The sequence below is a fragment of the Chlamydotis macqueenii genome, chromosome 3 (genome assembly GCF_036417535.1).
Source record: "Chlamydotis macqueenii isolate bChlMac1 chromosome 3, bChlMac1.mat, whole genome shotgun sequence".
NCBI classification, from domain to species: domain Eukaryota; kingdom Metazoa; phylum Chordata; class Aves; order Otidiformes; family Otididae; genus Chlamydotis; species Chlamydotis macqueenii.
The window spans coordinates 40,208,246-40,235,965 of record NC_141558.1 but is presented as its reverse complement, the minus strand read 5'-3'; the positions used below and the strand labels follow the sequence as shown (position 1 = coordinate 40,235,965).

The 27,720-nt window shown below is 38.7% G+C and overlaps 1 protein-coding gene across 4 annotated transcripts in view; it reads left to right on the top strand.

Annotated features, from left to right (window-relative positions):
* The window catches only part of MDN1 (midasin AAA ATPase 1), a 102,529-nt gene extending 76,377 nt beyond the window's left edge, over nucleotides 1–26,152 (top strand). For 3 of the 4 annotated variants that reach the window (XM_086745952.1, XM_086745950.1, XM_086745953.1), the window contains 27 exons: nucleotides 29–155; nucleotides 947–1,052; nucleotides 2,818–2,933; nucleotides 4,301–4,780; nucleotides 5,332–5,558; nucleotides 5,885–6,034; nucleotides 6,258–6,424; nucleotides 6,798–6,959; nucleotides 7,094–7,231; nucleotides 7,440–7,581; nucleotides 8,541–8,713; nucleotides 8,946–9,089; nucleotides 9,795–9,930; nucleotides 10,565–10,890; nucleotides 11,139–11,300; nucleotides 11,669–11,770; nucleotides 11,966–12,167; nucleotides 12,809–12,982; nucleotides 14,485–14,645; nucleotides 17,487–17,576; nucleotides 19,064–19,179; nucleotides 19,805–19,979; nucleotides 20,625–20,698; nucleotides 20,791–20,905; nucleotides 21,833–21,896; nucleotides 23,623–23,765; nucleotides 25,175–26,152. In XM_086745952.1, the coding sequence (XP_086602078.1) occupies nucleotides 29–155; nucleotides 947–1,052; nucleotides 2,818–2,933; nucleotides 4,301–4,780; nucleotides 5,332–5,558; nucleotides 5,885–6,034; nucleotides 6,258–6,424; nucleotides 6,798–6,959; nucleotides 7,094–7,231; nucleotides 7,440–7,581; nucleotides 8,541–8,713; nucleotides 8,946–9,089; nucleotides 9,795–9,930; nucleotides 10,565–10,890; nucleotides 11,139–11,300; nucleotides 11,669–11,770; nucleotides 11,966–12,167; nucleotides 12,809–12,982; nucleotides 14,485–14,645; nucleotides 17,487–17,576; nucleotides 19,064–19,179; nucleotides 19,805–19,979; nucleotides 20,625–20,698; nucleotides 20,791–20,905; nucleotides 21,833–21,896; nucleotides 23,623–23,765; nucleotides 25,175–25,363 (4,361 nt within the window). In that variant the 3' untranslated portion in view covers nucleotides 25,364–26,152. The remainder of the gene's footprint in view (nucleotides 1–28; nucleotides 156–946; nucleotides 1,053–2,817; nucleotides 2,934–4,300; nucleotides 4,781–5,331; nucleotides 5,559–5,884; nucleotides 6,035–6,257; nucleotides 6,425–6,797; nucleotides 6,960–7,093; nucleotides 7,232–7,439; nucleotides 7,582–8,540; nucleotides 8,714–8,945; nucleotides 9,090–9,794; nucleotides 9,931–10,564; nucleotides 10,891–11,138; nucleotides 11,301–11,668; nucleotides 11,771–11,965; nucleotides 12,168–12,808; nucleotides 12,983–14,484; nucleotides 14,646–17,486; nucleotides 17,577–19,063; nucleotides 19,180–19,804; nucleotides 19,980–20,624; nucleotides 20,699–20,790; nucleotides 20,906–21,832; nucleotides 21,897–23,622; nucleotides 23,766–25,174) is intronic. The other variant, XM_086745951.1, reaches the window with a different exon arrangement.
* Nucleotides 26,153–27,720: the final 1,568 nt, after the last annotated feature.

Here is a 27,720-nt window from a genome sequence, read left to right as displayed (position 1 = left end):
AAAGATGTGTGTTCAAATGTCATTCCAGGTTTGTCATACCGGAAAGGCCTTTCTTGGTCCCGTTCAAAAGACTATCATGAAATACTCTACCTACGTCCACTGGACTTGCATAGTGCATTAGGTGTAGTAAATTGTACACATGAACTGGATGCCACGTACGTACACAGTATTTCTAACACTCAGATTGTATGAATTGCAGCTATAATACATAGAGTTTATTGCATGTGGATTTAGACTGGAATTTCTGGAATATAATTTACTTAGGATTTTAGATACTCCTTTCTCTTCCCCCCATTACTTCTCACTTTGAAAATCCTGTACATACTGTACTGGCACGTACAACTGAGAGGGGTTTTTTTTTTAATTTGCACTTTTGACAACTCTACCCTCAGTTTCATTGTTTCTGTGAATTAAATTTTAAACTACTCTCCATCGCTCAGCTTTGCCTGGGATGCTTTGCTAGCATCATTAGAATGCTAGCAATTTTATTAAAATGAGTTGTAATTTATAGGGATTCATTAATTGTTTTATCTTAATTGACTAATGGGATATTTCAAGAGAAAAATACATAGACTTCAAAGCGGGGATTTCTGGAAAAAAACTGCCTAGAGGTAAGATGTTCTTTCAGATGTTTCTCTGTTTTTCCAGTAGGAAGTTATTTTTGTCATTGAGGCATGCTGGTTGCTGTCTGCCTCTGGTGTAAGGGTTTAGTTTACAGTACCTTTCATCAAGGCCAAACTAAAGGCTTCCCTGTCAAGCTGCATTTAGCAGCATGAAAAAAACCTCACACCACTATTTAAGTGTTAAATTATATTCAAAGATAGATATTTTGTTGCTATTGCTTAGGATTTCCTGAGGGATTATTTTAAAAATTAAATGTTTTCTTAAGACGAGAATACTGAAATTCCATACCTTTGTAGTATCAGACTTTTTTTTGCTCTGCCAGGTTGCTGACAGAGATTTCTTCTGCCTGGGATGGATGCCAGAAGTACTTCTATCGGTCACTTGCACGCCTCTCTAGACTTCAGACAGCATTATTAGCACCTGCCAAGGTAAAACACCAAAATAAAATTAGAAATCCTACTTCTGTTAACTGTATTTTACTAGTTTGGACTGAAATTTTCTATTAGTAAAAAATTTAGGCTGATATCTCTTTAGATTTTAATCATCATTTATGTAAGGTACTTTTACTATTGGAACTAAATTCTTGATAAGAATTAGAATCATAAAATGGTTTGGGTTGGAAGGGACCTTAAAGATTATCTAGGACACCTTCCAGTAGACCAGGTTGCTAAAGCTCCATCCATCCTGGCCTTGAACACTTCGAGGGTTGAGCATCCACAGCTTCTCTGGGCAACCTGTTCCAGTGCTTCGCCACCCTTACAGTAAAAAATTTCTTTCTTAGGTCTAATCTAAATCTACCCTTTTTCAGTTTAAAGCCATTACCCCTTGTCCTATCACTACATTACCTTGTCAAAAGTCCCTCCCTAGTTTCCCAGTTTTCTTGTAGGCCCCCTTTAGGTACTGGAAGACTGCTATAAGGTCTCCCCGGAGCCTTCTCTTCTCCAGGCTCAATAGCCCCAACTCTCTCACAGGAGAGGCGCTCCAGCCCTCTGATGATCTTCGTGGCCCTCCTCTGGACTTGCTGCAACAGGTCCATGTCCTTCTTATGCTGGGGGCTCCAGATTTGGACGCAGTACTGCAGGTGGGGTCTCAAGAGACTTGACCTGCTGGCCACACTTCTTTTCATGCAGCCCAGGACACGGTTGGCTTTCTGAGCTGCAAGTACACATTGCTGACTCAGGTTGAGCTTCTTGTCCACCAGCATTCCCAAGTCCTTCTCCTCAGGGCTGGTCTCGATCCATTCTCTGCTCAGCCTGTATTTGTGGTTGGGATTGCCCTGACCCATGTGCAGGACCTTGCACTTGGCCTGGTTGACCTTATGAGGTTTGCATGGGTCCACCTCTCCAGCCTGTCAAGGTCCCTCTGGATGGCATCCCTTTCCTCCAGCATGTCGACCACACCACACAGCTTGGTGTTGCTGACAAACTTGCTGAGGGTGCGCTCCGTTGCACTGTCCACATTGCTGACAAAGATGTTAAACAGGGCTGAGCACAATACCAGCTTGCAAGGAATGTCACTCGTCACTTGATCTCCACTTGGACATTGAGCCATTGACCACAACTGAGTGTGATCATCCAGCCAATTCCTTATTCACTGAGCGCTCTGTCCATCAAATCCTTGTCTCTCCAGTTTAGAGACAAGGTTGTCATGCGGGACAGTGTCAAATGCTTTGCCCAAGTCCAGGTAGATGATGTCAATTGCTCTTACCTTATCCACCAATGCCATAACCCTGTCGTAGAAGGCCACCAAGCTTGTCAAGCACAATTTGCCCTTAGTGAAGCCATGTTGGCTGTCATCAATCACCTACTTATTTTCCATGTCCCTTGACATGGTTTCCAGGAGGATCTGCTCCATGGTCTTGCTAGGCACAGAGGTGAGGCTGACTGGCCTTTTTTTTTTTTTTTTTTTTTTTTTTTTTTTTCTGTTACTGGAATGGAATGCAGTTTAATAGGACTGTTGTTGCAGAAGCTACTTGAAAATCGAATTTGTATGCAGGGTGTAGGGAAGATGCAGAAAAATGAAGATGGGGGAAACTGTAATAACTATAATTTTTGTGTGCATTTTAAGACTTGTTCAGTTAAACCATATCCTTTCAGCCTGCCCAGTGAAATGAAATGGAGGCACAGAGAATGTTGTTTTCTGCTTATTCATCTAACTGTTCCCTCCCACTTTTTCTGTATCTGTTTTCTTTAGGAGATTGGACTAGGCAGCATTGAACGATGCAAAGGATTCACAGCACACCTCATGCAAATACTTGTCAGACAGAGACAATCTCTTACTGCAATAACAGAACAGTGGATCTTACTGAGGTATTTTGCATTTTCCAACATTTAAATTTTGGCAAGGAGTTTGACAGTAAGCAATTCAGTTCAAGAAAAACGGAAAATAAGGTAGAAGAGAATAAAATTCCTCCCCTTGCTTCCCTGTTTCCTCCCCTTGCTTCCCTGTTTCCTCCCCTTGCTTCCCTGTTTCCTCCCCTTGCTTCCCTGTTTCCTCCCCTTGCTTCCCTGTTTCCTCCCCTTGCTTCCCTGTTTCCTCCCCTTGCTTCCCTGTTTCCTCCTCTCAATTAAGTGTAGTTAGAAAAGATTTTAAAGGGGAGCAAGAAGGGGCTACATATTGCTTATCCTGTCATTGCAGCCAATATTTTGGAAACAAAATAATTTGGGAGAAACAAATTAGGCATACATGAAGACTGAAATAATTACTGTAGTTAATTACAAAGTTAAACCTATAGATTGTTAGGTATTGGCCTAAGCTAATTTTGGCTATGTTCAAGTTGTTGGTTTGCTTTGGAGCAAATGAATTATCTGGATGACACTTTGAGCCGATATGAAGAAACCCCAACAGCTTACAAAAAAAAAATTCTAGCAGGGTGAGAGATACTAGACCTTGTGTCAAAACTGTAAAAGGAGAAGCATATAGGAAATCTTTCTCACCTGATGTGACTTTTCACTCCACTGCTTGACTCATCGGTTTCACTGCAGACTCCGCTTTTCCTGCATATTTGTATGTACAGAATATTCGTCACTATTGTAATCCATGAAACTTTTTGAAGTTGGGTCAGGAGCTATTTCCTTTCTACAAGGAAGGAAATCTAGACTAGAGATTAGCAGTGCATTTATGTTAACTCTAGGAAACTTGGAAAAACAAACCAAAAACTCTTAAAACAAACAAAAGCCCTAAACACAAACCCCCAACTTTACAGTTGCAGGAACAGTAAAACTTCTAAGATACTTACCTGCATTGGTGTGACTTTCATTGCAAATCAGATTAATCATTAATTATGAGTTGACTATTACACAGCACTTCAGAGAATGAAGATGCATTAGAATCTAATTTGCTTTTATAATGGAGGAAAATGAATAATATTTGAGTATCAGGCCAGGAGTTAAAGGATTGTTTGAAAACATGGTGTGTATTCTGAGAAATCTCACAAAGCCCTGCTTTCAGGACAACTCAAACATATGTAATGGAGAGAAAAATGCAATAATTAAGCAAAGCTCTTTTTTAAAAAAAAGACTATAATTTTTAGTTTTTCCAGGAAAAAAAGTTTGACTTCCACTGAGTTTATATTATCTAGGGTTTTTATGAACTTAGTCTAAAGATTGAGCTTTCCAAAGGGAAGTATAACATAAAACTCAATGTTTGTATCTTTTCCTTCTTTCTTCCTAACCAGGAATCTCCTGAGTTGTATACAAGAGATGGAATCTAGGTTGACTGCTGACAGAGAATATAACGTAGCATTTCCTCCTCAAGACAGTATTAAACGCTGGACTGACAAGCTGCAGCAACTTTCCATGCAGTGTGTGATGGTTCTCGAGGAGCTGTCTTGGTTTATACAATGCTGCCCAAAAGAAGAGTTAACAAAGTACAGTGACAATGAAAGGACAGATATCAAAACAAACATTTTTCAGAGTTCAGGACCTGAAATGGGAAATGCTTGTGTGGGAATACCTGACCTAATTCCCTCAGAGCTAAAATACCTGACTCCAGTAACAATTGAACAACTGCCTCCTGGCTGCAGGATGCGAAGTAAGGATCAGTTATGGCTGCAGGTAGCTACACAATTGACTGCAATGCTGGCAAATGTGAAGGCAATGAAAGCAGGAGTGGACAAAATAAGACAACAGTCACGTGAGACCTTGTTTTATTCCTGGTGAGTTCTACATGTGCATAAAATTGGAACTGTGTGTTGTATGTTCATATAAGATGTGTGTAGTCATCTTGACACTGCATATCTTGAAAAGTGTGTTCGGGTGCTCTTGAGGCTTGTTTCTGTTTGTTTTTCTAGCAAAATGCAGTGCCTGGCTTTTTAAACAAACATATATGTCTTCTACTCCCCTGAGAAGTCAGAAAAAGTGTTTCATCTCAGCTTCTCAGTTTGTCTTTGGTCTCCTGGGATTTCATCCCCATAGCTCCTTCATTAGTTGAAGGGAATTTCAAATGTAAATTTAATGAAGACATTTTTATTTTGAGATCTGTAGTCTATTTAATAGTAATAATATTAAAACCAACAAAATATATGCTTCTGATTTTCTGTCTACTTCAGACAGTGAGACTAAGTGGCTCATCTGCTTCTTGTCAAACTTCTTATTACATAAGTTAGGTGGATCAGCTGCCTTCCCCTCATCCTTGCCCCAAGAAAAGGTTTAATCTTAATTTCAAATGTTTGTTCTTCTTACAATATTATGCTATTTCTTGTTGCAGGACAGATTTTGAAGTTTGCACATCAGTTATGAATTGTTTGCTGGAAGTCTCAGCTCAGTTACAAGGCATAGAGTCCCTATTTCTTCCAAATGGGGAAGGCCGGCAAGCTGCAAATCAGATGACCTTAATTAAGAGCCTGAAGTATATACAAGAAGAAGTTAATAATACATCCACAGACTTTGTAGCCTGGAGAACACAGCTTCTTGCTTCCATGTCAAATTGCGGTGGTAAGGACAATTCTTCTCTGCCTGTTTTGTAATCTGTACAATAAAGATACAGGAGTTCATTAGGTTGGTCATTTCAGAAGATGGCTCCATGTTCATTCAGATATCCAGAAACAGTTGATGAAATTCAAACTTACACAGTAATGGTTTGGTTTTTTTTTCCCCTGTAGTTGCTGTTGATGACAGCTCTTACATCATAGTTGTAGATCAGGATTAGCAAGGAGGCTTTAGCAGAACGATGTGGTAAAAATTGCATAGTGCTTACCATGTTGCTTGCACAGGGGGAAACCCACTCACCTGTAATTTAATGTGTTTGTGACTGTGTTAAGGTTCAAAAGGAAATCAACAGTCAGATGAAGAGTTTTTGGAACACTTCTCAGCAAAAGTGGAAACTGTTATCCATGCTGTTCTGTATGCCATCCAGTGTTTGGTTGAGAGAAAACATGGAAAAGAAGAAGAAAAATCTCCAGAGGAAAATGGTAAGTTTGTTAATTTAAGGGGGAGGAGGAGACATTAAACTATGCAAACCTTAAAAATTCTTTAAACTGTGTTTCTAGCAGAGATACCAATACACAAAGAAATTGTCTAATTTAATAGAAATTGTCTATTTAAACAGATATGATGGATATTTCTAGATTGTTTGCTATAACATTTTAGAATGTCTGACTTGATTTCCATATTTTTTATGTATTTCAAACAAAGAGGATGCAGCTTTATTTGATGTGATTAAAGCGGGACATATAACTAAACTTTTGGATGAAGATCTCTCTGCTGATTTGGATTCTTTGCATGTGCAGAAAGCAATTTCAGCAGTTTCAGAACTCCTGGAGAACCTGAAATCTTATGGGGAAGGTTACACTTCAGATAAGGTAAAATTACACTTCAGATAAATATAAGGTAAAACTGTTCTTCTCAATAACTCTTGGCTTAGGGAGTCTCAAAAATCTGCAATTGTGAACTTTGGTGGTTAAAAATGCATTGCTTCTTATTGTCTGATACCTTTGAACTAGAAGCATGTGAGGATTGATGGCAAAATAGAGGTACTCTTCTGTACTGCAAAAGCTGGATGTTCCTTCAGTAAGAAGGAAAAGTTTTTGTAAAAATCTAGAAAAAGCCTTGGAAACTTCAGAAATTGTATTTAAACTTGCCTACTGATATTTCAGTCTCTATCATTTGTACATGAGGTGCATCTCAGTATGTACATAATCATGTTTGACGGCTGTTCTTTGGTTTTAACTGCAGTTCTTCAACCAGTCCTGCTATTTGCTGGTGCGTCTAAAGCCCATGCTCTGCAAGTATGCAGACCTTATCCTGTTCTACCTCACTGTGTCACTGGCATCTCACAGGACTACTGGAAAATTGCTTTCTGTTCTAACAAGCATTTTTACACAGCTTGCCCAAAAGGTAAGTTGTTAGATATAACAGTGGATATATGCTAAGTGTGTATTTCATGTATACAAAAGTCTTAACTGGAAACTAAGCTGAGAGATGTATTTGCTATTAGAGAAAGTTTTGAGTTTCTGTTTGCCTTTGTATAGGGATTTTGTCTTCCAAAAGAATTACTTGAAGATGAAGCTGGAGAGGGAGCAACACAGTTTCATGATTATGAGGATGGTGGTATTGGAGATGGGGAAGGCAAGAAGGATGTGAGCGACAAAATAGAAAGTGAAGATCAGGCAAGTGTTCTTGTTTAATTCAAGTAAAACTGAAAAGAACCCTTGAAATCCATGTTGTGGATGTTTCAGGTAAAAGAAGCATGAAGTTACCTTCAGTCTCCTAGTTAGGTTGGCTTTTATCTTTGCATATAAGCTTATAAATATTACCATGGTACTTTAATATATAGATATGATCCATTGTAATTTTTTTGCATTACCAATAATTCAGATAGAAGACAGTTTTCAAAAGGGTGAAGAGAAGGAAAAAGAGGATCAAGACTCTAAACCAGACATTGAAGGAGAAGACAATGCAATTGAAATGTCAGAAGACTTTGAAGGAAAAATGCATGATGGGGAACAGGAGAAAAAAGGTTTGGTCCTTCCACTATGGCAAACTTATAGATCAGTTCAATAATGGTTTTTACTTTTATATAATGAAGCATATACTGAAAAATCAGTGTTAACAACAGAGTATTGTCATTTGTATATAAATACTAAGAAGTATTAATACGAATGCAAAGAAGTGTATAAAGAAAATACTGTCTTTTTGCTGTCACTGTGGTGATTTTGGAATGAAAGGAGACGATTCTTTCTCCTTGTTGTGAGCTGATCTATCGATCCATTTTAAAATGAGTTACTGACTTTGTGGAGCTGTTGAAGATCCGCAGAACTGTTGAGAATATGGCTGTAGTTAACTTAAAAACATGACTAATGAAGCTATTGCTAACTTTTAAGCAACAAAAATAATTTAACTTTACCTTTTTAAAATGGAAAAAATAGCAACATTTGGTAGATTCGTTCACATTACTCCTCGCCCAAAAGGTAGCAGTTCTTCACTTTAAAGGGTAACAGCTTGAACATCTGAAACTAATGTGGCTTACAAATTACAGTAGCGTTAATCTACTTTCAAATCTCTGACAAAGTGCCAAGAAATAGTTCATCTGCACAAGAAGGCCAAATTCCCAAGCTAATAAACAGATAAAGTGGAATGGACCTTTCCCATCCCATTAATGCTAAAACATTTCAAAAGTAGAGGAGGGAGAGGGTAAGGAATAGTGAGTTTAAATCATCCAAGTTTTGGACCTGGGACTTGTTAATCTGTGGGAGAGAATGCTGTATGTGTCCCTATGTCCAAGAGAACAGTCTGAAACACATAATTAGGACCCTGCTCTTTTGGGTGTTAGAGCATGTGTATTTTTCTGCATCTCTCAATTAACTGCATAGGGTGATGAAATTATGGTGCGAGTATGACTGCTCGTTTGTTTCCGAACTTAACAGAAAAGTTAGCTTTGTCTCTTCTGTACTGAAACACATTCTGACCTGTACACAGAAAATGATGAAAATTCAGATGAAGAGGAGGAGCTGGATAAGCAGATGGGAAATCTTGATGATGCTGAAGCTGATGATAAACTGGATGAGAGGCTGTGGGGGGATGAAGACGATGATGATGATGAAGATGATACCGGTAGTAAAACAGAAGAAACTGGACCAGGGATGGATGAGGTAAAGAGAAAAGGAGCAAGAAGAAGAATATAAAAAGAATTAAACTCTGTTAACTTGATGTGACCTAGACCGTGAACTCCCTTGCATAGCTCTTTGTCTTGGAAAAGGATAATTTGGGTATATCACAAGTTATTTAGTGTTGTCATTTTTTCTGTAGGAGATAATGTCTTGTCACTCAGACTTTGAGAAGCAGGTAGCAGAACTGAGTTCTTCTGAATTTGTTGGTTAATAGGAGGATTCAGAGCTCGTTGCCAAAGATGACAATTTGGGCACAGGAAACAAGGATAATAAAAAACAGCATCCAAAGGATGAGAAAGAAGAGCAACAAGATGACGACAGTGGAAACAAAGAGAAAATCCATGAACAAATTGATGAGGTAAAAATGATTTGGACTACATAGAATACCTTGCTGTTAAACTGTATTCTGTTGCTCGCATCATGTGTTTCTGAGAATTTGAAACGCTCTTTATGTAACAGTGAAGTGCACTGAAAAAGCTAGTTTATTTTAGAGCTAAAACTAAACCATATTGTATCCATTATATTACATGTATATCTTCTGATCCATAATCCAAAAAGTTTTTTTTGTTTGTACTAATCTGAACTTGTAACGGCTGTGAAAACAGGCTTTACATTGAATTGATATTTTGATAGACAAAGCTTAGTAGTTCTTGTTCTGTTGTGTTTAGCAACAGAAACATCCTAAGTCAGAGGGACTCATCTCAAAAATTTGTATACAGGATGCTTGAAGATTCTGCACAGTATTCAAGAGTGCATTTACCATCTGCAAAAGTGCAGATTCTGTTCAGAATCTTTCAGCTAGGAAAACTGCATTCTGAACACAAAACATGCTGTTTTGAAAAAGTAACGATTTATGTAAATACATTTGCCGAAATTAATCTTTTTACTATTTATACATGAGGATATGGACCACTGGAAATTCATTTTTAACTGATCAGAATGTAATATTCTGTCCATTATTTCTGTGTCCTAGAGAATTCAATAGTGTCTTATTTCTCATCTTTGCCTTTCCTCCTACTTAAAACATTTCTTATTTATTTTCCCCCCATTCTTTTGCTAACAGCGGGAGTATGATGAGAACGAAGTAGATCCTTATCATGGCCAGCAGGAAAAGCAGCCTGAAATTGAACCTTTGGACCTTCCTGATAATTTGAACCTGGAGAATGATGAGAAGAGTGATGAAGAGGAAGAGGATGAAGGTACAATTGAAAAAATCTCTCTACAGATTCCCAGATTAAAGCCAAATAGAAATAGGGAGGAACAGTCAAATAATGAGCTCTTTTTTTTTTTTTTTTTTTTTCTCTGTATGAAGAGAGGTAGTGGTAGGATTCTGTATAACAAGAAGCTGCAAATTCACTTCTCTGTATCAAAATATCAAGATACGAAATGCAAGACAGATAAGAACTCAGCATTACAGCATTTTCCTTTACCTCCTTTTCACACTCACATGGAGCAGGCTTTCTCATGTCATCCAAGTGATACACCCTAATTTATGCTAGAAGCTCCTTATTTCAGTGTCCAGTTGCTTTTGTGGTTTCAGTTTTTTCTGTGGTACTTACAAGCATTTGTACTCAAAGTCAACTGACCCTCAAGAATATTAGGTTAAAGGAAGTTAACAGGAATTAATCCTGCTGTATTTGTTAGTTACAAACCAGTTGTGACTTAAATAAATTATCTTCTATAGAAAATTAGATTCTATGTACAGAATTCTCAGTATCTTCTTCAAGATTCTTTTGATAGGCTAGGTGGTTTTTTTCCAAATATCTGTAATATTCACTGTCTCTGTACTTCACTGAAAGTTTTGTGTACCTTTCTGATTTTTTTTTAATCCAGAAGAAGAGAATGCTTTTGAAGTAGATGAGAAACCTGCTGATTTAAGTGAAGCAGAGAAGACAGAAGAACAAAATAAAGAGGATACTGATGAGACAGAAAGAGATGATCAAGATGCGGAACCAGCTGAAGAAGACATTTCTGAAGATAAAGAGGAGAATGAAGATGAAGGGAACAAAGATGCTGATGATCAAGAAGAAAATGCAGGAAACAGTGAGGATGCAGCAGAAGATGAGGAGGAGGAAGAGTCACAACCACCTGATGAAGAAAAAAAAGAATCTGCTGAAGATAAGGGAATCCCTGCAGCTGACCAAGGCCTTCAACCTCAGGTAAGAGTAATAAAAGCCTGATTTTTCTTCTTTTACAAGACTTAAGAAACAGATGTGTTCTGTGTTCTATGATGCTCTGAAACAAATTTGACATTGAGTAGGTGTGATGTTAGTCAGTCCTCATCAAGATAACAGAGATGTGCTTACTGTTAAACTGGTGTGTTTCTGTCATCTGTATTCCTGTTACCTCCTTGGCCTTGTGTTTCTTGATGTTTCGTAGAATGTTAAAATAAACTGATGTTTTTCAGGAAGAAGAGGGTAAAGATAACTCAGAGATGGATGAACAGATCCCTGAGCCTGAGGAAAGAATGGAGCATGAAACACAAGGGCAGACTGGGCAAGAAAACCTGCAGAGTGACAGTGCTGTTGAGCTGGCTGGAGAGGCTTCAGAAAGAGACCAGTCTAAAGAGGTAAGTTACATGGAGGTATCCTAGTTACAAATGCTGAACTTGTGAATGTTTTTTCAAGTTACAATTAAGGAATTGCTGCCATTTTTTTTTAAATTGTCTAAGATTCCATTTTTAAAACACCAGTTATAAATTCACTGAAAAAAAAAAAAACCTGAAGACCATAGCAGTGAAGACTGCGTGTTAAGTTTAGGCTAATGATTGAGCTGCAGAATACCCTTGTGCAGAGCAGACAATAATACTTGCAGTTGTGAGTCGTTTGTCGTTCACAATAGAAGGTAGCACAGCATTGCAGTTTAACTTCTCAAATCTTTCTACAAAAGTTGCTAAATCCCTTTTCAGTTACCGTTGGAATTTTTTTGGTCTCTCAGGAATACGGAAGTGGAGCTTCAAGTGCAAATCAATCAGAAGGCCATGATTCCACACGTATGGCCCGGATGGCTTCTCAGAAGCAAAGCAGAAAAAATACCCAGGTTCTTATCTTTCATTGATTTTTTTTTTTTTTTTTCCTTTTTTTTTTTTTTATTTTTTTATTTTTTTTTTATTTTAATGTCAATATGAACCAGCAAATAGGCGGGACTCGGTTTCTCCTAGTTAGAACTCTTGTTCTAGTTGGTGTTTGCTTCTACCTTACTTGGAGTTCATGATGTTAATTTGGTGTTTTTCAGAGTTTCAAAAGGAAACCTGGTCAGGCAGACAATGAACGCTCAATGGGCGATCACAACGAACATGTCCACAAGCGACTGAGAACCATAGAATCCAGCAGTGAAGCAAAGCAGAATGCAACTCAGCCTAAAGAAAACGTGGAGGAGGCTGATGCATTTGAACATATCAAAGAAGGCTCTGAACACTATGATGCACAGACTTACGGTACAGTGGTATTTCTAGGTGTCAAGAGTTGTCATTGCAGAATCGTATCCTGAAGCACTCCTACTATTTACTGTAGTTTTTCCCAGTACATTTTTAAGTTATGTTTAACAATCCTTGCTTTGCTTTAAGATATAGCACCATTTCCCTACAATAAATGCTACTCTTTAGCAATCAGATTCAAACTAATGATAACATTTTTGAAAAAACTGAATTGACTTATAAAAGTGGACTTTATTTTAATACACATATTTTAAATCCTTTCTTTCCAAACCTCGCTTCAATTATTTTGAAGCCCAAACTGCTACCACACATGCAATATATTTCGGATAACACAGCAGGTTCCTTATTCTTTATCAGACAAATTTATGTCTACTTAAAATATTCCTCTGATCTAAATTTAATTATATTGCTTTCTATTAAGGTAACTAGTTATTTTATTCATCAGGTTTTCAGGGCAATAGCTCATTGATACAACATGGCGTAGCACAGTGACAGATAAAACAGGTTTGAGACAATAGCTTGAGTCTCTTCTGAAGTTCACTGAAACTGATACACAGTGGCCTCAAAATGCAGAGGTTTTTTTGCAACTTCACTACTTTTCCTTCCTCTTCCCCTTAGTAAATATTGTTGCCTTTATACAGATGTAGCTACCCAGGAGCAAGAGAAACCCATTATGCCTCTTGAAGAAAAGGAAGAGGGAGATTCTGAAGATGCAGCTATGGAAACAGAAATGCAGAACAATGAGGATCTCAAAGCAGTAGATACAGAGGAGCTGAAGCCAGAAAAAAAGAAGTCTACTGCCACAAAAACTCCTGGTACATTAACTTTAAAAACATTCTAAACATATGCTGATGTGCATCTTTAAATGTATATTTGCCTGTAATGGATGTGTATACGTTTTAAAGACTAAAACATCTGCTCATAATTGACTTTTCTGCAGCAGTATTCTTACTTCTGCTTAGTAACTAGCATTGGCCTTTGCTAAATTGGTTGAGTGACAGAGAGATTGGCTGTTTTCTTTCAAGTTAATGGTCTCTAATCTTTATCCACTTCTTTGAAGAAGTAAAAAGCAAACACTTTCCTGCTGTTAGACACAGTGGCAATTAGCTTAATTAATTGGCATATAACAATGGATTTCAGTATCACCAGCATCAGCAGCGCATAACTTTTTTTGTGGGTTAACTTCTGACAAAACACAGGGAAGCTGAGGAGCTGATCCAAACAATATCCGGTGAGCTAGCACCGAAGTGGCACTGTCACTGCTTTCTTCCTTAAGTGGGAATGAAACAAAACAAAACTGAGCTGCCTAATAGAAAATGGCTGTCAGATGTGAATGGCTGGTGGATCAGAAGATGATGGGTCTGACTTGTCAGCCACGCAGCCCACACAGACAAAATAAGCTAGATATAAATAAATACCTCTTGCCAATTGCAATAGGAGTATTTCATTTTGATGAATCTAAATAAATGACACTAGCTTGGAATTTTAAATTGTTTTCTTACCAAACAACACAGAAGCTGGCTGGAGAGGGGGAGATGAGAGTTCATCAGCTTGAATTCACCTTCTTGCCTCCCACTCCCTTCAGGTTTAATCTCTTCAAATAAATCTCTTGCTAGACTCATTAGCTTTATGGTACAGGCATGCATGTAATCAATCTGTTTTTCCACATGATTCTCTAACAGTTTGTTCTGTTAGAGAAAAACTAGGACCTTTGAAACATCTCCCATGTTGTCATATTGTTTTTTTTCTTAGAATAATTCTTAAAAAATAGAGTTGTTAAAAAGTGTAGTATAGAAGAAACAATAATAAAATAAAAACTTTATTCCATTCCTTCATTTATAAATTGATTTCTGATTTATAGGAAACTGTTCCATTTCAAAACTAGAGAATAAAAGATGATATAAGACTGCCATTATTTTTTTAATTATGATTTTCTGAATGTTCTCAAATTGCTTTATTATAGCTCCTGTCACTGTCAGAGAGGCTATAGCTCAAAAAATATACTTCATCAATGGAATTTTTGGGTGTTAAATATCTGTTTGCTAATATTTTGTTCATTTGGACAGAAGGCTATAAGAGATAAAAACAGTTTGCATAAGGAAATGCATATTTATCTGTTCTAGTGAGTTGCAAGGTCTTAATCACTTCTAGGAATTAGATGAATTTGTCTTAAAATTTGTGCACTTCTCTTAAAAAAAAAAAAAGTCTGGGTTGTACTACAAAGCGTGCAAGGCACTTTGTAAAAGAGTTGAGATATGGTATTGGTTCTTGTATTACGTCTGATACACAAAGTTAGTAATTAGTTTTGTGATTGCAGGACCAGGTGAAGTGGAGCCAGAGATCCAGACTTTTGACTCTGAGGATGTCAACGACCCTACAAAAGAAAAGTTACCAAAGGAGGTGACTGAAGAGAAGCCAGAGAGAAGCAAGGACTCGACCATACATACAGCACAACAGTTTTTGATGGACACTCCCCAGGTAAGATACTCAATGTGTCTTCTTCTGCCTACAGTAGTAGAAACAGTCTGTTTTATTTGACCTGTGTTAATGAAACTCTGTGAATGCAAAACTTTAGAATTACTTTCCTTGAGACAACTCAGTAGCTTGCTGTTCTTTAATAGCAGAATGAAACACACAACCAGCTGTTGTATATGCAGCTAAACAATTATTTTAAAATCACAGAATTATAGAATGGTTAAAGTTGGAAGGGACCTTCAGAGGTCATCTAGTCCAACCCCCTGGCAAGAAGCAGGGACATCCCCGACAAGATCAGGTTGCTCAGAGCCTCATCCAGCCTGGCCTTGAATGTTTCCAGGGATGGGGCTTCCACCACCTCTCTGGGCAACCTGTTCCAGTGTTCTACAACCCTCATTGTAAAAAATTTTTTCCTAATATCTATTCTAAATCTACCTCCCTCTATTTTAAAACCATTGCACCTCGTCCTATCACAACAGGCCCTACTAAACAGCCTCTCCCAACCTTTCTTGTAGGCCCCCTTGAAGTACTGGAAGGCCGCTATCAGGTCTCCCCAGAGCCTCCTCTTCTCCAGGCTGAGCAGCCCCAACTCTCTCAGCCTGTCCTCATAGGAAAGGTGCTCCAGCCCTCTGGTCATCTTCGTGGCCCTCCTCTGGACCTTCTCCAACTGGTCCATGTCCTTCTTATGTCGGGGGCTCCAGAACTGGACACAGTACTCCAGGTGGGGTCTCACCAGGGCAGAGTAGAGGGAGAGAATCACCTCCCTCGACCCGCTGGCCACGCTCCTCTTGATGCAGCCCAGGATGCGGTTGGCCTTCTGGGCTGCAAGGGCGCATTGCCTGCTCATGTTAAGCTTCTCATCCACCAGTACTCCCAAGTCCTTCTCCTCAGGGCTGCTCTCGATCCATTCCCCACCCAGCCTGTATTTGTGCCTGGGATTGCCATGACCCAGGTGCAGGACCTTGCACTTGGCCTGGTTGAAGTTCATAATGTTGGCATGGGCCCACCTCTCCAGACTGTCAAGGTCCCTCTGGATGGCATCCCTCCCTTCCAGCGTGTCGACGGCACCACACAACTTGGTGTCATCAGCAAACTTGCTGAGGGTGCACTCTATCCCACTGTCCATGTCACCGACAAAGATGGTGAACAGAGCTGGGCCCAACACGGACCCCTGAGGGATAAACACGGACCCCTGAGGGACAAGTCCTGCCCATTCTTATGTGGAAACGTCCCATCCTCACTCGTTTTAAAACAAACTTTTGTTTTTCTAACTGTCAAGACCTGTTTTGCTCAGATGAATTTGCTGATCAAATGCTTCAGTAGAGTGGAAAGCGACAGGCAAGGGTGTGTGGCCTGAAGATAAAAAAAGTGTTCAGAGTGATGAGCAAGATAGGCATCAATGACCTTAAAACACAAAAGATTAAAAAAAAAAAACAAAAAACAAACAAACCACATTTCATTCAGTTCATCACAAATATATTACTTCTTCAAAAAAGCTGATTGCAAATGGTATAGAACCTTTCTGAGCCTTTTATGAATGTCTCAATTCAAAAAATATTATCATAGCCTAGAAAATCCTAGAGCTTCCTGTAACACTCATTGTTTCCCAGTTCAAACTGTTAGCTGTGAAAAAGCACATTTTATCATAAAGAGCTATGGCACAGAAGCAGTTGATGGTGGACAACCAGTTGATAAAGTAAGAATATTTTCAGTATCTGCTTTTTAGAAGTATTTACCTTTCATGCTTATAGTATTGTGTCCTGTGTACATACTTAGAGAACAGTATTTTACTATTTCTGCGCACAACACAGGAAAGATTGTGTGCCAGCTATACCTACAATTTCTGTCTTAATGCCAAATGTTGCAGCTCTTTGGAAAAAGGCTGATGAAGGCAAGAGCATTCTCCTGTTGTCAGGACTGTTAGGTGCCTTTTCTTGTTGCTATTTTTTCAATTGGCATGCAAAACCTGAAACAGGAGGGGGAGCTCTTGCAGCACCAGTTAAAGAGGAAGGGAGAAACGTTGCAGGGGGAAAGTGCAAGTTGTCACCTTTGAGCAAAAGAGAGATGGAAGAAGCCGCCTCCACATACATTCTTCCTCCCTTCCTTAAACCTGCAGTAAGTGACCAGAGGGAGTGCTGCTGCTTCTTGAGGAATGAGAAGTTACAAGTACTGCTGAGTTTGCATTCATAGGCTGATTTTCCTTAATCTGTAAACCTGCAGGTTATGCAGACTGTATGCTGCTGTTGGGCTAAACAATGGTTTTACACGTCAGGAACAGAAATAGTCACTGAAAGCACAATAAAAGTAAAAGAAATGTAGCAAAGCTTGGATGTCCTTTAAAAGAATGGCTTATCAAACAGTATTTGCTGGTAGGTGAAGAGGAAAATGTCATGCAATTCTTCAAGTGGTTTGAATGAAACTTTTAAAAACTACAATTAAAGGAAGCATGCTATATTTTGGAAGATACTAGATAGGTAGTATTCAATAGTTTGAGCTCCATTATACTGTCAATAAACCTGATGTTTGTCAGGATAATTTCATTGAATTATCTTGAAGTTCTGTATTTGACAGTTTTCAGTGTCTGCATCATAGATGTTCCTAGCTTTGTTTCTGTGTTGATTGTGTCCCAGATGCAGGTATTTGTGGGGAGTTACTTATCCTTCCTGTACATGGAAGCTATTAAAAAAAATTGAGATTTAGAATCTTCATTTATGTTTCTTTCAGGTATTTTTGTGTCTAAAAGAATAATAAAAATGTACTTTTAAATAATTTGTTATAGTTTGGGGATCACCAGATGTGTGAACTTGTTTTTCTGTCTTATAAATCTCATAACTACACTTCTAGCACATCATCAGAGATCCCGAAGAGCTAAGAAAGGAACTTGAAAGGCAATTGGAAGCTTGGCAGACACAGCAGTCTGGAACTCCCGATGAGGTTTGTGACCTCATTTTAATATAAAATTGTCATAAGAATCCTTCATTGCATTATTTCATCTTGTTTTACTGCTGAAGCATTGAGGAAGCCAAGCAGACTGGAATCTAAATATTCAAAATCACATGATTTAGAGGCTATTTTTGTTGTTATGTGTCCTGGTTTTAGCTGGGATGAAGCTAATTTTCTTCTCAATAGCTGCTGTGGTTTGGATTTAGCATGGGATTTGGTATGTGAAGAATGTTGATAGCAGGCTGATGTTATTAGTTGTTGCTAAAAAGAGCAAGGACTTTTTCCAGCTTCCCAGGTTTCGGTAATGTGCGGGTACAGGAAGCTGGGGGGGTATAGCCAGTACAGTTGACCCAAACTGGCCAAAGAGAGCATTCCATACCATAGATATCGTGCTCAGTATATAAGTGGGGGTTGGCAGGTGGCCATCTCTCTTGCTCTTTCTCTCACTGCTCGGGATCATTTCAGGATTGCTTTTCAGTTTCATTTCCATGGTCACTGCTCGGGATATCAATATATCTTATTATCCCTCTATTTTGTTAATATTAACATCTTCCTTTGCTATCCTAGTAAACTGTCTGCATCTCAACCCACGAGTTTTCCTTTCTTCCCAATTCTCTTCCCTATCCCGCTGGGGAGGGGGAAAGGTGAGCAAGTGGCTGCATGGTACTTGATTGCTGACTGGGGTTAAACCATGACATTGTGTTTAACTTACTCTGAAAAAACTTACCTTATTATTAAAGTAGGATAATATTTCTTATTGTTTTGAACATGCTGTGTATTATTTGCAGAAAGTTACTCTGTTGATAATGACTTCTAAAACTTGCATAGTTAGAAACACTTTTCTCAGTCCTGCCAAGCTCCTTTCATTCTGAGTTGCCACCTGCAGTTGAGTGCTGGATACCACTTTCACAAAATCATAGTCAACAGAAACTGTGCTTCAATTGCAGTGGCGGAGTTTGACCTAGCCAACAGTAGAACCAGAATATGATACTTCTTCCGACTGTCCTAGTCATGAGTTGTAAACCATATGTGGAAGTCATTCCTGAATGAAATTGCCAGTGCAATGAGGCGTAACAATTTTGCTGATTTTTTTTTTTTTTTTTTTTTTTTTTCCCCTTGATGGCCAACAGAGAACGTAGCAAACTTTACAGCTTGCCTTGCTGTAATACCAGCTATCAGATGGTGGCCGTTACAGGATTTTCCAGTATCAACAGCAATGCCAAACTTGCTTTGGGTACCCCTAGAGGAATGATCACTGCACAGTGCGGCTTTGTAGCAGCAAGGAGCATCCCAAGTTTAACACAAATTGTCATCTTTATAGAGTGCTCACAAGACCACCTCATAGTGTCAGCTGTTAGTTATCTACTACCTCCCCCATAGTACACCTGAGGTTTGTTTTCTTTTTTCAGGCAGTGCTTCCTAACTTTTTGGTTTTTTTCCTAATTCACTTTTTCTTTCTGTGATGTATGATGTTTTAGGAGAAGGAAGCAGCGCAGTTGTGGCAGAGATATTTAGTCCTGACAGCTCCTCTATCACAGCAGCTTTGTGAACAGCTGCGACTCATACTGGAACCCACTCAAGCAGCCAAATTGAAGTAAGTTGCATCTTTCTGAGGCTTCTAGTTTCTTTAAACTCCTGGTTTTGCGGTGCTTTAACCTCCATACAACTGCAGATCTGTGTTGTTTTTGCTTTATAGCAACTATTCCTGTTTTCAAATGCATTAATTTTACTTTTCTATGGGAACACTATGTTATTTTATGAAATGCAAACATGATATAGTAGTAGGTACCCATCCTGAGGTTACTGCCTCCTATTTTTTTTTGTTCTGTGCAACAGGTGATCAAACCAACTTAAACATATGAAGCGCTGTTAAGTCAAAGATGTCAAAATGTTTTACATTGTTTTTAACTTTAAGTGATTTTTTTAAGAGCTCTAGACTTGTTTCAAACTGGAGAAGTCTAAATTCAAGGTCTGCCTTCCATTTTAGGCACCTAGATTTAAAAACTTCCTTTAAAAACACTGAACATCTATCTTCCATTAAAAATCTGAAGTTTTTTAATCTCTACCTGAATATGAATATTAGAACTACTAATTTTGTTCTTATTATATTTTGCAAAATTTGTTGTCATTTTGGTGCATATGCTGCATAGGCCAGGATTTCCAGAATGAGGTATTTACTGTCAAACCCTGTCACTATGTCTTTTTTTCTTAACTTTCAGAGGAGACTACAGAACGGGGAAGAGATTGAACATGCGCAAAGTGATTCCATATATTGCCAGTCAGTTCCGAAAAGATAAGATCTGGTTGCGAAGGACCAAGCCCAGTAAACGACAGTATCGGATTTGCTTGGCTATTGATGATTCCTCCAGTATGATAGACAATCACTCTAAACAGGTAAAATAAAACCTTGGAGGAAGTACAAAGAAACCACCTGTTATTGATGAGTATGTCAGCTGCTGACGTGTTTCACACAGAGGTGGTGGCTGTTGGAAAGCCTGGCTGGTGATTCTAGAGCAGTTATTTTTCTGGTCTGTACACTTGAGCTCTTGTCACTTTATGCTGAAGAAATTTGTTACTAAAAGATCAGTGAAAGTTAGCTGAAAGGAGATGTTACATTTGCTAGATAGAGGTGTGCATATCCACTGGAAAATTATTTTTTTTGTAGCCTACAAAAGGCCGAAACTTGCTTAGCTATGCAGTTCATTGGAGGATTAAATATAAGTTCATCATAGCTCACTTGTAGGGTTTGTATTTATTAAAAAAGCGTGTTTCCTTCTAAATACTTATTTCAGTGTTTATTTAATTAGCCTGCCTAAAGTAGTGTCTCTTAATCAATCAACGGAAGCCCTCGAGTAGAACTAGTGTATCTTTATTGCAATTACTATCTTGCATAACTATGGCAGGAAAAAGATAGGAAGTCTCTTCATTTATTTTACTAGACTATGAAAAATAATTTCAGTAACATTCTTCATATTTAATAGTGATCTGTGAGTAAAACTTGGCAAATCCTATTTTAATGTAATTTTTTTCCTTTAATAGCTTGCATATGAATCCCTGGCAGTTATTGGAAATGCACTGACTCTTCTAGAAGTGGGACAAATTGCTGTATGTAGGTGAGTTTATTTGAAATCTTGGCTTTTCAAGACTTCAGAGCAGAGAATGCAAGCACTGGTTTCACACTGTAATTTTTTCTTCTTTTCTAAAGCTTCGGAGAGACTGTTCAGCTGCTGCACCCCTTCCATGAACAGTTCAGTGACCAGTCAGGGACACGGATATTGCGTCTTTGCAAATTTCAGCAGAAGAAAACAAAAATAGCCCAGGTACAGAAGAATGCCTCTGGGACAACATCTTTGCAAATCTTTTCCAGACAGGACTTCAGCAGCTTTGTGGTTTCATGATCATTTTGTAACATTTACTGGTTGTTTATATTTTAGAGTGTGTGATAACTGGTTAGATGACAGAATGGTCAGAATTTTGTTTGTGTTTTCTCACTTTTTGTTCTCCTGTATGCCACTTTGAAGCATTTATCTTTATGTGTATTAGGTCTTAAACAGTATTTTGGGTACAAGCTATTGGGTACTACAATGTCAAATCACATCAAAGTAGCAGTAGGAGGAAGAGCTTTGTATGTTTGTCAGTCTTTAAGTTTGTGAGCCTTGACTGATTCCTGAAGAAAATAACTTTCTATAGTAACGCTTCCTGGACAGCTGCAAAGTTTTCTTCTTTAAGGAAAGTTTTTGCAGTCTTACCTTTCCAGACTTGAGTAAGATCTCCCATTAATATTAAATGGAAAAGGAGGAGACCCAAATACCTCGATGGTAATCTTATAAATGCCAAAACTGGGAGGACTGACAGCTGATGCCCTTAATTTTCATGGGCAATATGTAACTAGATACTTCTGTTGCAAGTTGAAGCAAAAGAAGTTCAATCAAGAATAGGATGTATTTTTTAATGATTCCATTAATCACTTAAACAATTTATTGAGGTTTTTATGGCTTTGTTAGCATTGGAAAAATGTTAAAACCAGACTGAAGGCTTTTCTGAAGATTTTCTAGTTCAAAAATACCTACTAAATTTGAAGCAAGTGTTAATATAGGAAAATGCCAAGGACTGTATCTGCATAGGTGGTCAGACTAAACTGTCTTGGCATTTAAAATACAGAAATGTGTTCTTTTAAAATGTTATTATTATTAAGTTTATGATTTTATGATGAGAGAACTTAATTTTCTTATTCATTTCCTCTGCAGTTTCTAGAATCATCAGCAAATATGTTTGCTGCAGCACAGCAGTTGTCTCAAAGTATTAATCCAGGTGAGGTTTTTTTTGTTTTGTTACTGTGCTTGTGGCCATGGCAGCAGAATGCTCAGTACAGTCCTGAAGCAATATCCTGCCAGAAAGATTCCTAGTGCCGAGACATCAGTTGCATTAGGGCTTTGAGTTTTGCTTTGTCAAAAGGAATGTTTGGTTCAAATTCAGCTCAAAACCCAAAAGACACCTACTTCGTATTTGTCAGGAATTCACTGAAATTTTGTTTAAGGCTTTTTAAAAATGCATGACCTACCTGCCTCCCTTTACGTCATGTTCAAGCCCTAGATGCTGCCTGCTTTAGAGCAGTGTCCAGCCCTCTTGTGACATCGACTCCTAGGCACCTCTGCTCTTGCTTGATTTCTGTAGGTATCCAGAAGCACACTGTTCTGAGAAGTGTTTGCTTCCTGCCTGCCTTCCACTGCGGTGCAAGTTTAGGTTGATCATGAGCTGCTTGAATTTCCCAGAAAAGCTGCAAAGCTTGTTACCTCACAGCTGGCGCACGGTTAGCCTAAAAGGCTGCTTTGTGCCAGCGTCACGGTGGCACCCATATTTTTAAAAAGTGTTTGTTGTTAAAGTACTCCAAGAAATGGACAGTCTGGAATGTTTAATTCACAGCTGCTTTGTCACAGGGTAGTCTGGCTGTCAGAATATTCTGAGGGGAAACAGCATCCAGTCCTGTTGAACTAGACTGGGATGGAGCAGCGATCGGCTCCCTAGAATCAGGGAGCTGGTGAGAGAAAAGGCAGTAGGATACATCCCCCCCTTTTTGTAAAAAGACCAAGCCCTGTCACACTTAGGGTCTGTCTGCAGAAAAGGAGGAAGTGTTCTGCATCCCTCTCCAGCCATTATGCTGCACATGGAACAGGAGAGAGGGGCTTGCATTCCTAACTGTAATTACTGTGATTTCCTTCATAATTAAAAGAAGATAGGTACATAACTTAGGATGTCCCTTTAGAGGGATGTATCTCTGACTCTGGGTGCAACTTGAGTGAAGTAACATGTCTCCAGAAAATAATGGTGCTGAGGAACCCAGCATCTATGCTGTGTGTGTTTCAGGAGGTTTATTTCAGATTAGCTCGTCTGGTCCCAAGGACTGTGTGCCCTGTAGTGGTTGGACTGCCTTGGCTGTGCCTCTGGAGCCCATCTTCTGGTTTAGTTTCCTCAAAAAATAGCCCAGATTGCTTTCTGATGGAAACCAAGCCCATTAAAGTGAGGACAACAGGAAAACATGTTTCAAAAACGCAGTCTTAGCCCAAGGTGAAATGCCAGTGCAGATGCACCCGTAGGTACCTGCTTCTGGAGGAAGAGATTTGGACTCTTATTTTACTGCAGCAGCTGCTGCTGTAATGAGGTAGTGATCTAGTGCCTCAGCTCCTATAATTCAGCCAATATTTAACTTCTAGGCACTTACCAGGCATGAAAAAACAAGGCCATGACTAAGTTCATTAGTTATTTTCCATGCCTTTCATGCTTAATTATGGCACTGATGGACTGGGGCATTTTTCCCCAGTTCTTCTCAATGGTTACACACAGTGGAAAAAAAAACTTACTTTCTTGACCCACTTCTAGCTGCAGCTTCAGTCACAGAATTCTTTTTGGTAAAGACTTAATTTCCTTAGGAATACTCTGAGGGTTTTTCCATTATACCCAGAGGACTAACAAGAAAATAGTCCGTTTGCCTTTTAAATTGATTACTCTAACTGGAATTTTAAATGTTCTTTGTGCTCAGAAACAGCGCAGCTGCTTTTGATTGTATCTGATGGAAGAGGCCTTTTCTTGGAAGGCAAGGAACGAGTGACAGCAGCAGTTCAAGCAGCTCGGAATGCCAATATCTTTGTTATTTTTGTAGTGTTGGACAATCCGAATTCCCGGGTGAGTGAGTGAACAACAGAGAAGTATTTAAGTGCAGTGAGTGAGAAACTGATACAAACCTTTTTCTTGTCTTTTGTACTGCTTCGCAGCTATCTTATCTTTTGCGGAGGTCAGAGATATTTACCCCACTTTCAGTTTTTTATAACGTCTGTTGGATCATCTATGACTTCTCCCTACTGTGATGTTTATCCTCTTTTATATTTTAAAAAAAAAAAAAATCGGCTTCTATGCCACAGAAAGTCTAAGTAAGAGTTCCTGTCTTCAAATTAAAGGGTTGTAGATTTTGGCCACCAGAGAAGCAACTGGCAGGCTTACAGATTAAAAGTTTGAGAAGCGCTTTGTTCATCTCAATTCTGATTCAAACTGATAATTTCTGATAGCAGTATCAATTTGATATGGCAGCTGGAGCCAACATGAGATTAAACATGAGACAGAAAGGAGTATATGGAGAGTTTAGTGCCTGAATTGGGAAAGCTGGGTACCATATTTGGTAGCTGTGAAAGAAAACTGTTACATTTCTTTGGGAAGCTGAAATATCCAGGAGCTCTGGATATTTCAGGGAGACTGGGTATTTTCAGGGAGACTCTGTAGTGCAGTAAGTTAGTGAACTTCAGCCTTACTTTGAGTTATGCAGTGAAGACTATAGTTATGCGGTGAAGACTCTAATTTTGTAGTTCACATTTTCTTTCTATATCTTTATTTTCCCATACAAAACTCATCTGCTATATTTATTGTTGAACAAATAACAATTCTCTTGCTGACAAACTTAGAAGGTTGTCATGAAACCTAGGTATAATGTCAAGTGACAATTCTGGGTAGTGGTCCAGAAATGTAGTTTTTGGAAGCTTTATTAATTTTCTGAGCTGCTACACTGAGCAACTAAGAAGTCACTTTAAAAGAAGCACAGCTGGAGTTTGATCTGGTTTTTGTCTTTGTAGTATTTGTTGAAATGTTATTTAAAAATTGCAAAAGAATCGTGCTGTATTAGATCACTGCACAAATGCAAGTTGAACTCTTAGTCCTAAAGAGCTTACAGATGCCAGTGTACCAGGAAGGCATCAAATGTATAAAACTGAAGTGGGAACAGTAAACTCAAATTGTAAAATACTAACAGAAGACAGGATTTATTTATAGAACTTGGTATTGCAGAAGCTTAAGCTTAGTCTCTCCTAGCCTATAATTCCTTGATGAGAGCACTTTTATCTAAAAGGGCAAAGGCATTTAACTGCTTTGTGTTCAGCTTTTGGTTTCATTTTACCACTAAATACTTATGGCTTTTAGTCTTAAAACCCTCTAACTTTTAATTTAACAGGGGAGGAATTATAAGTATTTGAAAAACAGGATAAATAATATCAAAGGCCTGTAAAAGATGCTTGCGGTTTAGTAGTAACATAAATTCTTTTTTACAGGATTCCATTTTGGACATTAAAGTACCGATATTCAAAGGACCTGGAGAATTGCCCGAAATCAGATCTTACATGGAAGAATTCCCATTCCCATTCTATATGATCCTTAGAGATGTGAACGCCCTTCCAGAAACTCTCAGTGATGCACTCAGACAGTGGTTTGAACTGGTGACTGCCTCAGACACTTTGTAGACTTTGTAGACAAAGTCAATACCTGATTGCTGCTAAACCGCTGAAATATATGAAATGACATTTCATCGGAGAGTTCCGAAGGCCTCTTTCGAACTAGGATTAACGTGCAGGAGCTGCCCTCGGGCAGTCAGACTGCTTAAGAACAAAATGGTTTAGGTGCATTCTTCCACATTTGTCAGAGGAGAATTATGCAATGGTGACACTGTCTTCTTCTTTCATTGCCTATTCCCACAAATAATGTAAAACTTTCTTCAGCTTCTCTTGTAATAACTTATTACTTCTAAAAAAAAATGTATTTGTAATGTTCAAAAAGTTAAAATTTTTCCTACCACTGTCTATTGCAATAAGAAAAATCGGTCATGCTTCTGGGAAGGCATTTCTGCATTAGAAGAACTTCAGGTGTCTTGCAAAAAAAAAGCGTTCTTTTGCTTCACCCATGTGGCTTGGTGCCTCTCTGGGAAGGAGTCAGGGAAGCAGGGAAAGCAGATGATTTTAAACAACCAAAAAAAAAAAAGTACTTGAATACTTGAAACTATTCTGCAGTTAACACATCCTATTTAATTATTGCTGATTTTTGTCTGACAATATAAACAGGGAGGTTTATGAATAATGCCATATGATCACCCCTGTATTATCAGTTTACACTGTGAAGTTTGCCCCTCTGTCCAAGGCAGACATTGAGGACCTTTCATTAATACGATGTCTTAGAGCATGGACGTGATTTTTCATTGCAAAAGCTATGCATCTTATATTGTCTGTACTAATAAAAAGAGGTACCACTGTTTGTAATTATGATGTCTGTTCTTTCAGTTGATCAAAGCTTGAATAAATTAACCAAATTTGCCACATGGAAATGCTGTGCATTTTCTAGCAGTGCACAAATATGAATTTTCACATGAAAATATATTGTGGTTTATGTAACTTCACCTATTCTCCTTTTATGAGGAGAATATGCCAGCACAGAGTTTTGATTAGGGATCCAGTCTTTTGAATTCTCTCAATGAAAATCTGAAGGAAATTTTGTTTAAATGCCCCTGGGCTAAACTCTCTTTGAACATTTTCTTTGCATACAAAAATTGAAGGTGTCTCACTCTAAGTGGGTTGCAGGAGTTGATCAGAAAATGGCTGGAAACATGGGTGCATTTCCAAAGTTGTGATCGTTTTCTTTAGCTTATAGATGGAAAAACCTCACTTGAAGTATTGCTGTAGCTTTTCTGAGGTGCAGCAGCAGCAAGACCCAGAGGTGTGAAATGGTCCAGCAAGGCTGTTTCTCATATTTGTGTAGCTTTGCCACAGCTAATTCATGATAAGCAAGTTTCAGAACTGAAACCTTAACAGGGCAACACTGTCCTATCAGAATTTAAATGTCAGGTACGATAGAATATCCTTCCAAGGTTCTTTAGATCTCTCATACATCTGTACAAATACTTACATGCTTTGGGAAATTTAACTGTGGAAGTAGATGGGTTTGTTTAATTTCTGGTGATTCTCCAGAATGTACTTCCATTTCAGAGTTGTTCTGAATATTTGCAGTAGGAAACTTGGAGAAAACAGTTTTAAAAACTTATCTTAAGATTGAAAGGATACATTTCCAGCATAAATCATAGTTTGTTGCAGGGATGTTGGATGTTTATTGTTAGTTCTTACTGTAGAAATGCTTAAAGTTTTTTCTCTATCTATAATTAACAAAGTGTTTGTGCTGTATTTGGTACAAGGAAACACTGAGTAAGTAGCACAAAAAGGAAAGGCATGGGTTAATTGTTTTTTCTCTGCAGGCCAGCTCTGTGACCGTATTTGGGTTTGACAGTCACTGGCACATCTGTGCTAAAGAAATGATCAGTGCCTTGCACTGTTTGCAACAATGACGTGTTTGGAGAGAGCTGCAAGTATTTAGAAAGATGCTAAAGGTAGCTTAATGTCCTGTGATTGCTCAAATGACTTCTGGATCTTATTGCACTGTTTTAATTTGATGCTGCAGTTAAATATCTTAGTCTTACAGCTGCATCAATCTTCAAAGTGGGCCTTTCACCCAGCCTTCCGTGAAATGCAAGTGTATTGCTTAGTACTTAGGTGCTTGGTTTGTTGCTGGAGCTTGTTTGCAGTTTTGGAAGGAATGAAACAGCGGAGGAACAGGCATGCACACCCCACGCACTTCGGTTCCTCGGGTGCAATTTCTGGTGCCTCTGCCTTCCTACAGCCCCCAGACACCGACTGGAGGGCTCGGTTCTGCCACCGGTAAGCGCGGGCACTTGGGCCTGGCTGGGCCTGTAGCTCCCTGGTTGCTCTCAGGCATCACCACGCACGGCTCCCCGGTTTCCTTGCAGCGGGGAGTCGAGGCGGCCATGACGACCCCCCCT